The following is a 12,500-nucleotide window of genomic DNA, read 5'->3' as shown; positions in this document are numbered from 1 at the left end:
ATCACACACACGCACACATACACACACACACACACACACACACACACACACACACACACACACACACACACACACACACACACACACACACACACACCATATTGTATATATAATATCTTTCGTATATTAATTATTTTCATTTCCTACATATCTAGATCTTGATTTTAAGTGCATATCATTAATAAATCTATGTGGCTAACAATAAATGTGGACAGGGATGTATAGCCACATCCACTCTCTGTTTCTAGCCCTGGGGTCCTGCATGGTGAGCTGTCAGGCAGGCCCTTGGCCCATCTCTAGTTCCTTGCAACAGGTCTGGTCAATCTGCTCAAGCTACGATTCCCTAGGTTTCTCTACAAGCCTCCTCCACCTACAAGTATCTTGTGAAGAGACATCCTGATGGGCAGGGTCATCTAAAAGAAAAGGAGCTAGGTGCCTGAACAGCCTGAGTTGGTGGTCCTGAATTATGCAAATAACAGGTCCTATGCTAGTCTCATGGTGTAGCCATTGGTTGGACACATGGTCCTGCTAACTGTACCCCATGATCCAGCATAGGAGCATGTTACAAAAGGCATCAAGATGCGACTCCAAGGCATTAGATAATGTCCATGTTTTGCTTCTATAAAGCAAAGCTGACAGTATCAAGGCCTAGAAGAAGACATATAGTAATGGTGTAGCCAACCCCTGCAGCCTGCAGCACAGCATACTTCACCCCGGTTGGGTCTCAGGTCCATACCCACGTCCTCACACCTCACCATCAGCAGCCTCTCGATGACTAATGCTGAGACCGCAGGCTCCCCTCACTCCCGAGTAGCTGGCATAGCATATGCCTAATTGAGCTCCAGCACTGGGCTGAGATCATCACTCCACGATCCTCCATACTGAGCAAGACCACAGCAGCAGCAACTCCAGGCCTGCAAAGGCTTCCACTATCAGGGAGCCTCAATGGCTCCCCCATCGATCTCCATTCACATCCAGCACACAGTCATACCTGTGGGAACTCATACCCACACCACTCACTCCCCAAAGAGATAATAGACACCATTCAAATGGTAGATGCAAATTCTCTGCCATAAGGGTACCGGCATCTCCAAATCCTCTTGATGACTGATTTCATGGCTCCTGCTGCCAAATCAATCCATCTTCTGGCTTCCTGGTCTGACAGCCTAAAAGCATGGACTGGGCTACCAAGGTATGCAAAGCTCTCTGTGACTTCAGTCTCTTCTACACAAGCATGTTTCAACTGATCAGGTTTCCCTAACAGGCCCACCAAAACCCTGGATTTTGGCCTTGGTCCAGGAGACCTCTTGACCCAAGGGCCTTTGCCTCATCACTAAATGCATCAAGAACCACCACCAGAGATTCCAGAGACTCATTTAGGATAGCAACATCATTAACAAAGTCAAGGTCTGTGACCTTGATACTGCCACACTGACTTTGGATAGTAGCTCTGCCTATTATCCAGTCCATGCAAGTGTTGAAGGGTGTTGGTGCCAGGACACAGCCTTGCCTCACTCCTGAGACGTAGGGGCATTCTGACATGGATTATTGGATGAAATACATATTGTGTAAAACAATAATGGCTGGGGAAAAAAAATTGCTTGACATCATAATGGAGGCTATTTGTAATCCTAACTTACATATTTTAGTTGTATTATTCATAAACATTTTTGCAAAATAGATATTTTCTTTTTGTAAAGTTCTTAGCTCAATATCTTCTAAATATTTTTTTTACCATGTACTGTGTTAGATAAAATAGAAATATACTGTAGGTCTCTTTAAGATGTCTTAAACAATATTAAATTCTACTTCTATTTAAAAATCAAAAGTACATGTGCTACTTTCTACATCTGTGAAGTCACCACTTTAAAAAGCTAAAATAGCATCATCTATTACCAGTTAAAGATTGGCACATCTGGATGAAAAGTTTGCTTTAAACATATATTTACAAGTAATATATGTGTCAGGTACCTTCATGGGAAGTCTTGTTAGAGGATGAATTCCTATAATATGTTGTGAACATGTACATTGCTACAATTTTCTTTATTACACTTATTATGAAAATGAAGCTTCAATTCCTGAGTACAATTTTCAAAGCCCAAAAACCAGAAATGTTAATTATTATGGAACTAAAATATCGACTCCAAAGGATCACAACTACATCCAGTAACACTACAATATTCATACCTTGATCTTTAGGCTTGTTCATTGCTGCCTGTATAGCAGCTTCAACACTGTCTACACTGTCAGTATCAGTGCTGGGAGGTGCAGGTCGTAGTGAGGGGATACTTGACGCAAAAGGCTTAAAATTTGGCCTGAAAAATTCAAAATCATTAGTAGCTGATAAAGCTGAATTACTGATAATGACCAATTATAGGCTTATTGATCATGCAATTTTATAGTGTCCTGAAATTGAATGGCATAATACATGCCTGTAATAAGTAATGCTTACTGGACTGGAAAAAAGTATTTCTAAAGCTTCAATGTATGCTCATTGCAACACCTTTCCGGCAAAATGTTCTTTATAATTATCTTTCCCTTACTTTGTTTGCATATCTTTGCATAATAAAATAAATTTGAATGATTGGATAATCAAATGGTAACTATGGATCACTGGATAGCAGTCTTTATACCAACACCTATTCTTTATATACTTTTATCCTCTTATTGCTTCATTATCATTAATTCACTATTCTTTCACCCAATAGCAGGAAAACTGTTTGATAAATTTCATCAATTTTGTACCTGGGCAACTATCCACTTTGTAGTAGCTTGCCCAAGATTTCATCTCAGCAATCAGGACTTAAACTTGTGATGTGATAAGATGTCATCTATCTGTTGCTAGTCTCTACATGGCATGTTTTCACATCCCCAATGGGTTAACCACATCTAATTCTTTATCTATATTCATTACCATTTCCCAGCCCCATCTGGCATCTTTACCTGGACTTTGGCACATCTCGCTTGGCCACCATGGCGCTCATCTGGTTCTCAAGGTCATCACTGTCGCTCTCCGTCGGGATGCCTGTGCCTGGCCCTCTTGTACCTGACACCATGGCCTTGTATGCTGCTGTCGCTGGGACAAAAATAAAGGTAATGATCAGGCAATAAAGTACGGAAAAGAAGAGAGAAAGATAAAGGAGCAATGCAAAGAAAAAGAAAAGAATGAAAGGAAAAATATAAATACAGAAAAAATCAAAGCATGTATGCACAGATGTATATATATCTCAAGATTTTCATTTCATTTAATTCAAAGCAATTTGCTATTCATCTCATACATATAATCTAAGAGACTTTCTATCATTTTACTTTAAAAAAAGCAAAATACTCAGATAATGATACTAGCAACCACTTACCAGTGACAGGAACATCACGATCAAAGAAGTCTGAATCATCGTCTGGATCCCGGACTGTGAAAGGTTTGGACTGTAAAGGTCTGACTGGAAGGGAAGGTGTTGGTGCTGTGCTGGAGGTGTCTGTCAGAGAGCTGACTGAAGGCTGGCTGACTTGTACCTTTGAGGTATTGGGCTTTGAAACAGGGTCATCTTTTTTCACAGTTTGGACGACAGTCTTCTTTTCTGGCTCGCTGGGATTTGGTTTCTTTGTGTCTGTAAGAGGTGTGGATGATGATGCCTGGGTTTCATCATTAGCTTTTTCATCTGATGGAGTAGAGGTTAAGGAACTTTGATGGTCTTTTGACTGAAGTGAAGAAGTTTTACTATTGCTTATGGTTTTCTCATCAGTTGATGGAGCAGATGGTAGTGATTTTTGGTTACTACTCCCAGTTGTTGTTGAAGGAGTGGTATTGTCCTTAGATTCTGGCTGGATGTCTTTCTGCTCATGAGGTCCTGCTGTTTTTTCTTTGGCTGTGGTTACTTTGGCATCATCATTTGTTTCACTGGCATTTTTTACAGCATTTTCTGATTCTAATTTGGTATTATTTTCAGACTGTTTTTTTGTGTCTCCTGGTTTTGAGCCTCCCTTGTTTTGTAACTGTTTTTCAGCATTTTCTGGCTTCCTCTCTAGCTGCTTATTGTCAGGTATATTATAAGTAGAGCTGGAGTCTACACTATTTCCACTGTATGATAAATCATGAGAAGCAGGTTTGGAGGCACTGTCTATATTTCCAAGAGTTGGACGAGATATTTCTCCTTGCTGATTTTCTACCGTTGAAGCTGACAGTTCATTGGATCCACTTCTCTCCTGGGAGGGAGCTTGTTCTTGGGGAGAAAGAGGGAGGCTCTCCTCCATCATTTCATTATTTGCCTGTACAGAATCAATGCTGTGAGCTTCTGAAAGTCCAGTAACAGTAGGCCTAGTGGGAAGGCCGGTGCTTGTACTAGCTTCTTCAGACTGCTGACTTGCTAGTCTGGAGGAGCTGTTATTTACTGGAGTCTCATTTTGCAAAGGAGCTGCATGATCTATTTGTTGCTCTTCTGCCTTCATCTTCCTTGCTAAATTTTCTAACATGTTTGGAGCACTGATACCTTGATTATTTTGATAAGTGCTTATTGTCTGTAAATGAGGAGCTGTAGAAGTAGTGTCTGTCCTTCCTGTGGGAACAGAATTGACTGCGGATTCTCTTTGCATAGCTTGGAAGGAAAGAGTGCCCATAGATTCATCTACTGGATTCTGATTTGAGTTTGCAATTGCCTGTGATGCAAGAGTGTGAGAGGGTTGATGCAGAGGATCTTGATGAAGAGGCTTATCAGAGGTAACTCCCACATGTCCCTGGTGTGCTCCAGGCATCAAATGACCACTTTCATAACCTAAAGATAGATTTCTGGCCACAAAAGATGATGGATTTGATGGAGAAGTGTTAAAACCTCCTTGTTCAGATAAAGGAGCCCTAGGAGCATTCTCCTGATAAGGATACTGAATCTGGGAAGTGCTAACAGGCACAGCAGATGCAGCTGATGTGACAAGACCTCCATTTGGCAAATTTATGTTTCTGTTTGCTAACTCTTCCTGCTGACTCAATGAGGGTTGAGGCATTCCTGGTTGTAGTAAAGGATGGGGCACAGTCATCTGGTTAGAGGTGACCTGACCAGCCATAATGCCAGATGCAAAGCTATTTCCTGGCTGTTGAACTGACCCATGAGTGGTAGGAGCTAATGAAGGAACTATGGGTGATACCTGAGGAACAGCTGCAGAAAAAGGGTTCAGACTGGGTATGGATGAGGTTGGCATAGGAGTGCTGGCTCTCTGAAGTATAGAGCCTGAGGTGTTTGTCCCCTGAGGAAAATTTCCTAAGATGTTAGTTCCTTGGGGAAAAATGCCAGCACTTGCTGCAGATGGTATGAAGCCTTGTCCAACTGAAAGGAAAAGTTTAACAAATGTATTTGGAAAAAAATAAACATGATATATGCCTATAGTGCATAAAAAAATGTATATATAGCAAAAAGACAAATCAAATGAAGTACAATCTGTTAATGTTCATGATGCAATATAAAACCAAGTTTACTACATAGGAAGACAAACTGGATTAGGATTATAAGATAAATGCCTTTACATATTCAAACAAATGGAAAAAAATGTGTTGCACAGTACCTATGATTAGAACATACATAAAAAATGGAAAGCAGTAGAATAATGATAATAATAATAATAGAAAAATACATACTTGTTTGATACAAATCATTGAGATAAGAATGTGAAGAGTTGCTTTTCAAATTGGGAATGGCCATTTCTAGTTGTGCCTCATATTGTTGCTTTAAAAGAAGAAATAAGACCATTAAAAGTCTTAGAAAGTAGCTAATGTCTTGGTTAAAATAACAATACTCTTCCTGTAAATAACTTACAGAAGCAATCATAAAAAAGAAAGCTCTTTTCAGTTTTTATCAAATTGTGACTAGGTATAAGTTAGATTAATTATCTTGTCCAAAAATTAATATTTTAAATTTCACTTTCTACTGAACTATAGTATAATGTCACTTCATGGAATCAATAACTGAAAATTTACTCTCAAGCTCCTTTACCCCCTACATATGCAAGATAAATAAGAATGAAACAAACGCATTAATGCCTACTCAATATAGTCTTCCTCAGTTCTCAAAAGTCATTTAATTACTTAAATTTAGAAAAAAAGATAACTAGAACCTGTATATAACCCTCACTGTCCTCCTTTCACATTACCTTCCTATTTCGCAGTTTTTCCGTCTGAGCTTCTAAGAGCTGGTGTTCTCTTGTCACGGCCTCCACCTGAGATAATAATCTGCGCACTCTCTGGGCAGCTTCTAACTCCTCTCTAACCAGCTCTTTGTGTAGAGACTTGATCTTGGCCCGCAACTCTTCATGTCTTTAAAATATTGGTTAAAGAGGGATACTTGAGAGGTGGACAAATGAAAGGTCAACATTTAATATTCGGTCCCTTTTCACTTCTAAGTTTGCCACTCAAAGAAACCAATATGTGAAATATCAATTTTGAATTTGCATCTGAAACACATGCCCTCTACTCATACGGATACATGCCTTCACTCTTGTATCCAAAAGCAATGTCACCATACTCAAACAACCATTTCATTTCACCAATTGTATCTAAAACACTTGTCACCTGCTCATATTGACCAATAGATATCCAGAACACATGGCCTCTTCTTGTGCTGGCATGTATTTCAACTCTCGTATCCAAAACACTTGCTCCCTACTTGTACTGTGTTTTTAACTCTTGTATCTGAAGCACATGTCCCCTAATCATAATAGCATAAATTTTGTGTCCTTTATCCAAAATGCATTCCCTAAACTCATGCTAGCAAGTGTTTTGCATTGCCATCCGAAATTCAAGCCTCCTACTCATACCGGTTTGTGTTCTGATTCTTGTATCCAAAATTCATGCTCCCTCCTTTTAATGACGTATTTTAAACAAAAGACTTAGAGACTGGTGGTTCACAAACTAGCAACACTGAATCAGGAACATGATAGTGCAGGGGCTATACACATAAGCAATTGCAGCTACGTAAAAATAAGAATATGGGAAAGAGTATTTGTAGGGTACAGAAATAGAAACAATACAGAGAAAATTTGTATTACAGCAATAAGAATTTAAGTTGCTAAAAATATATTGTATACAATAAAATAAATGCCAAACTAATTTTATCATAATATCCACACCATGATATCTATTCATAATATTGAAGCATTTCAAAACTAATGCTGCAATGAATCTTTTATCCAATTAAAAAAAAATTATGCAATACCTTTTTTCTCTTCTCTGTGTCTTCAGCAATCTCTCTTTTTCCAATTCTAACCGATACATTTCTCTGAAAAGAAATATTTGCATTAGTGACAGTATGGTATGGCAAAGTATTTAATCATGATACTGAGTGAGCTCACTGATTAATTCATATACATTTCATACAGTAAGCTTACTGCATATGCATGCAGGTATTACATCATGGGTTGAAAATTACTGCAAATATGACATGATAATGACAATAACATATGATTACATTACCTTTCTCTCACTGCCTTTTGAATTTCTGATATTTGGCGATAATATTCACTCATGTCACCCATGATCAAATTGATGTCTGTGAATTCTTGTTGTAGTTCTTATCTGCAATCATAATGCTATTGATAAAGGCAATGTTTTAAAATAATAATATCAGTGACATAATGCATGTAATGAAAAATACAATACCGTGTTGATAATATGGAAGAAAAACCCACAATGCACAAACTAGATTTACTGAGACAACAGTTTCGGAATCTTCCTCGATTCCATCTTCGGGTTTGAGAAAAATAATCATGATAGAAAACAAAAACAATAAAATCAAAACCTGTTTGAATTAAAAATGCAGACTTTGATAACAGTGATTTACTTTGCATATCCAATTTATACTGCCTAAGGATATCCTTTTATCTACTGAGGAAATGTAATGCACTGGCACAGGTATCTATGTGCTGCACTATGTCCTTTCAATTCAGGCCAGTCCATTGCTTACCCAGACTACTACCAAATTTGTTTTCCTGTATGGCTAGGTTGGCTTATACTACAAAACTGGTCTTCTACCTCATAAGGTCAGTTAAACTTTCCTTTATATCTATGGTCTGGTTGGATAACCTAACTCAAGCTAACTTGGGAAGAAAGAAAGGAGAGACGTATGACTTGGTTGTATTCAATCTGAGGCAACATGTGGACCAACTCAACTAAAAAGGGGAAGGCTGAGGTACTGGTATGTCAAGTTGACCTTATTTGGGTTCAGTTCAGTTAAGTGCCATTTGCAAAAGTAAGATTCACTCAGATTGTGTGATTCAGGGAAGAATTATCAGTGGATATCCTGACTGAACAAAATGTACTTTATAGACAGTCAAACTGATAAATATAGCCCTTATATTATTAATGCTACATGAAACATTAATGCATTACAAACCACAGCATATAATACGTTGAAACAGATCCCACATACTAAATGTCACAAGAAGTACAGCCTTCAGCCTGCTTATTATCAATAGAAAACACTTTGCTAGACTCTCTTTGGAATGAACTGTAGTGTAGTATTGTCAAAATATGGCTTACTGTCTACATTTGATTTACCAATACCTATATTTGGTGTATAGATATCCAAGGTCAGTGTAGTAATTAGTATTTGGTCAACAGAGATTTTACCTGGCACTTCCTTGGGTTGGCTGACACACAATTTTCTGGCAGCACTTGGCAATTATTGGTAGTGGAATAAATCTAACAGAGAGTTAATGCAACATAGATTATCTCCATATGCAGACACACCTACGATATCAAAGGTAATCCTTTTAATACAAAATATAGTAGTTGGTAAGAACAGCATCAGAATAGGCTTGCATGAAATGACACCATAATTTCCACTCTTAAGGCTCGAGAAAATTCCGAGAAATCCCCATGATATAAACCCAAAAACAGGAGTTCAGAGGGTAAGGAAAAGACAGAGCTTTGACAGGTACCTTATTTAATGTCAAATTTCCAGAGAAACCAACAAGCTGTCTTGCTAGAATATACATTGTGGAGGCTCGTTTGCCGCTGCAAAAAAGTGAGTTGTGGAGGCCACGTATCCCTAGACTTTACTGTGCAAATATAAGTGCTGGAGCCGTCCATTTACTGTCAATAAATCATTTTTATCATTGCTTTATGTGTCATAATGGCTGTGACCTTAGCTCCTTCTTATCCTATGCACCTAACCCAAATCCATCTAACATATATCCTATTTCCTTAAACTTGTGCAACAAGTAATTTTGTCTCAATTGAAATTTAAAGATAAAGTTTTGGCTTTACTTACTCTAACGTTTGTCTGTGACGAATACCTTCCATGCCAAACCTTGTCTCGGTCTTTCTTACAGCAATCATGAAACAAAATAATCAGAACAGGCTTAAAATTCTCTGCAATGAAACATTTTGAGTGACCTACACGTTCTCTTGTTTGTTTACAGTCTGTTGCTATGACAACCGAGTCGCATTTGCTGCTACTTACATTTTTATTTTCTCACTTTAAGTATTCTTATTATTGATCACGTTTATTTTTACATCATTGTATTTTGATAAAAATGCATTTTGATGAAAAATAATTTATCTTCAAGAATACAATAAAACATAATATATTAGCGTAAACACAAACGCACAAACATGTTATAGGCAGCGCGTGAGGTTTCAAAGATCAGCGTTTTCTTATATATATATATATATATATATATATATATATATATATATATATATATATATATATATATATATTTATTTATTTATTTATTTATTTATTATGAATTGTCTGTTCTATGATTTATAGATATTCATTATCATTAAACCTCTCATTATACCTCCTATGTCTTGACCTGTTTTTTTTTTTTTTTCTCTCTGTCTGTCCTCTCTATCCCTCTTTCCTTCACTCTGCCTCTCTCTCTCTTAGTCTCCCCCTCTCTCCCTCTTTCTGTCTGTCTCACTCTGTCCCCGTTCTCTATCCCTCTCCCCTCTCTCTATCCCTCTTTCCTTCCCCCCCTCTTCTCTCTCTCAGTCTCCTCTCCCCCCCTCTCTCTCTTTCTCTCCTTCACTTCTCTATCCTTTCCTCCCTCCCTCTCTCTCAGTCTTCCATCCCCCTCCCCCCTACTTATCTCTCTCCCTGTCTTTCTGTCTCCTCCTTCGCTCTCTCCCCCTCTCTCTATATCTCTCCCTCCCTCCCTCCCTCCTCTCTATCTCTCTCACTCTTTCTCTATCTCTCTCCCTCCCTCCCCCCTCCGCTCTCTCTCTCTGCTTGTCTGCCTGTCTTTCTTTCTTATCCGTTGTCTAATACAGCGAACAAAATCTCCCTTGATGATTCGCACACAAGGACAAATTGCAACAGGAACAACGAAGGGAAGGGCTAGAAAACACACGAATATGCCATATTCTTGTGTTTTCTTGCCCTTCCCTTCGTTGTTCCTGTTGCCATCTGTTCGCCACGAATTCCACACAGAAGGACAACGTCAGATCACTCTCTTCCAAGCTTCATAACGAATGGTGTTGTGTTCTGACTTCTAATACGACTTATCTCGGCCTGAGCTTACACCTGAACCCGAGGACGAGGCAGCTTGAAAATTATATATCTCTCGGTGATAGATTGCATTTCCAGATGTGAAATGCATACAGATCACTTGTCAACTGAATGAGATGTTTATTGCGATGTTACGATGGGTCGTGCAGGTTGGTGGGTTCATTAACTCGTTCTTTTTTGTCATGGAGAACAACGAGGACATCCATTAGATATTATGGTAAAGAACAAGGGACCCAAAAGGGCTATCAAAAATGACAAGGGGAGTTTACAGCTGTTTAAAGAAACACCTACAAATGTTTTGTTTTTTTTTTTTTTAATTTATAGTTTGTTTGTATGTATTTCGTTCATAGCGCTTCGTGATTAGTTTAATTTACCGACCTGCATATTCGCTTCAGAATAACCTGCCAATTACCTCGTCCAAGTGAATGCCCAGGCTTATCTATTACCCATTTTGCGAATGTGTTTCCCTCGGATATTTTTCATTCAGTGCTTTTACTTTCTGAGCGACGAAAAGCATCAGTATTCCACCGTTATCTGGTCAGCTTTCACACGAACGAAATAAATTGAAAGGCGACTAAATCTCACCTTGACTAGTAATGAAAGGTGATAGCACTTCATATCTCGCTTAATGAGTTGCTCCGTGCATTTGAAACTCGCTAATGGTTATTTTATCATGCACATCAAGATAACATATGAGTGAACGAAATTCGTACTCTGCTCGGAAATCCCCCAAAATTCGTATTCCCGGCAGCATACTTGAAAGATATAAGTCAGTCCCTATATATATATATTTTGAATGACTTTTGAACCGATCTCGTCAGTGATGTACAAATGAGAATTTGATATTCCCTTATACTCCTTCTCATTTAGTGCTGTATTAATTCTTTGTACTTAGCTTATCATTACTCTTTCGTCTATAATGCTGCCTTTTAATGCATTGTGCTGCTCTTGCTGTATGCTGTCTTACACCCAATAGGCAGTTTCAAGGATCAGCGTTTTCTTATATATATATTTTTTTATGATTTGTCTGTTCTATGATTTACAGATATTTATTATCACTAAACCTCTCATTATACCTCCTATGTCTTGACTTGTTTTTTTTTCTTTGTCTGTTTGTCCTCTCTATCCCTCTTTCCTTCCCTCCCTTAGTCTCCCCTCTCCCCTCTCTCCCTCTCTCTGTCTGTCTCACTCTGTCCCCGTTCTCTATCCCTTTCCCCTCTCTCTATCCCTCTTTCATTCCCTGCCTCTTCTCTCTCTCAGTCTCCCCCCCCCCCTCTCTCTCTCTTTCTCTCCTTCACTTCTCTATCCTTTCCTCCCTCCCTCTCTCTCAGTCTTCCCTCCCCCTCCCCTCCTACTTATCTCTCTCTCTTTCTGTCTCCTCCTTCGCTCTCCCCGCCCCCCCCCCTCTCTCTCTCTGTCTCTCTGTCTCTCTTTCTCTCTCTCTCTCTCTCACTCACTCACTCTCTCTCTCTCCCCCTCTCTCTATATCTCTCCCTCCCTCCCTCCCTCCCCCCTCTCTATCTCTCTCCCTCGCTCCCTCCCTCCCCCCTCTCTATCTCTCTCCCTCCCCCCTCTCTATCTCTCTCCCTCGCTCCCTCCCTCCCCCCTCCTCTCTCTCTCTCTGCTTGTCTGCCTGTCTTTCTTTCTTATCCATTGTCTAATTCAGTGAACAAAATCTCCCTTGATGATTCGCACACAAAGACAAATTGCAACAGGAACAACGAAGGGAAGGGCAAGAAAACACACGAATATAGCATATTCGTGTGTTTTCTTGCCCTTCCCTTCGTTGTTCCTGTTGCCATCTGTTCGCCATGAATTGCACACAGAAGGACAACGTCAGATCACTCTCTTCCAAGCTTCATAACGAATGGTGTTGTGTTCTGACTTCTAATACGACTTATCTCGGCCTGAGTTTAAACCTGAACCCGAGGACGAGGCAGCTTGGAAATTATATATCTCTCGGTGATAGATTGAATTTCCAGATGTGAAATGCATACAGATCAC

At 39.2% G+C, this 12,500-nt stretch overlaps 1 protein-coding gene across 2 annotated transcripts in view; it reads right to left on the bottom strand.

The window, feature by feature from the left end:
* Positions 1-9,401, bottom strand: part of LOC113799960 (uncharacterized protein DDB_G0284459) — a 10,477-nt gene extending 1,076 nt beyond the window's left edge. The window contains exons 1-8 of one of the 2 annotated variants that reach the window (XM_027350668.2): positions 9,252-9,401; positions 7,454-7,555; positions 7,197-7,259; positions 6,136-6,298; positions 5,624-5,711; positions 3,357-5,315; positions 2,944-3,076; positions 2,188-2,315 (exon numbers count right to left, since the gene is read on the bottom strand). In XM_027350668.2, coding sequence (XP_027206469.2) covers positions 2,188-2,315; positions 2,944-3,076; positions 3,357-5,315; positions 5,624-5,711; positions 6,136-6,298; positions 7,197-7,259; positions 7,454-7,515 — 2,596 coding nt within the window. In that variant the 5' untranslated portion in view covers positions 7,516-7,555; positions 9,252-9,401. Of the gene's footprint in view, positions 1-2,187; positions 2,316-2,943; positions 3,077-3,356; positions 5,316-5,623; positions 5,712-6,135; positions 6,299-7,196; positions 7,260-7,453; positions 7,556-9,251 lie in introns of those variants that run through there. The other variant, XM_070142162.1, reaches the window with a different exon arrangement.
* Between the last annotated feature and the right edge of the window lie 3,099 nt (positions 9,402-12,500).

This window comes from Penaeus vannamei, chromosome 29 (genome assembly GCF_042767895.1).
Source record: "Penaeus vannamei isolate JL-2024 chromosome 29, ASM4276789v1, whole genome shotgun sequence".
Lineage (NCBI taxonomy): Eukaryota > Metazoa > Arthropoda > Malacostraca > Decapoda > Penaeidae > Penaeus > Penaeus vannamei.
Note: the sequence above shows the minus strand (reverse complement) of the source record. Positions and strands in the feature narration are given on the sequence as shown.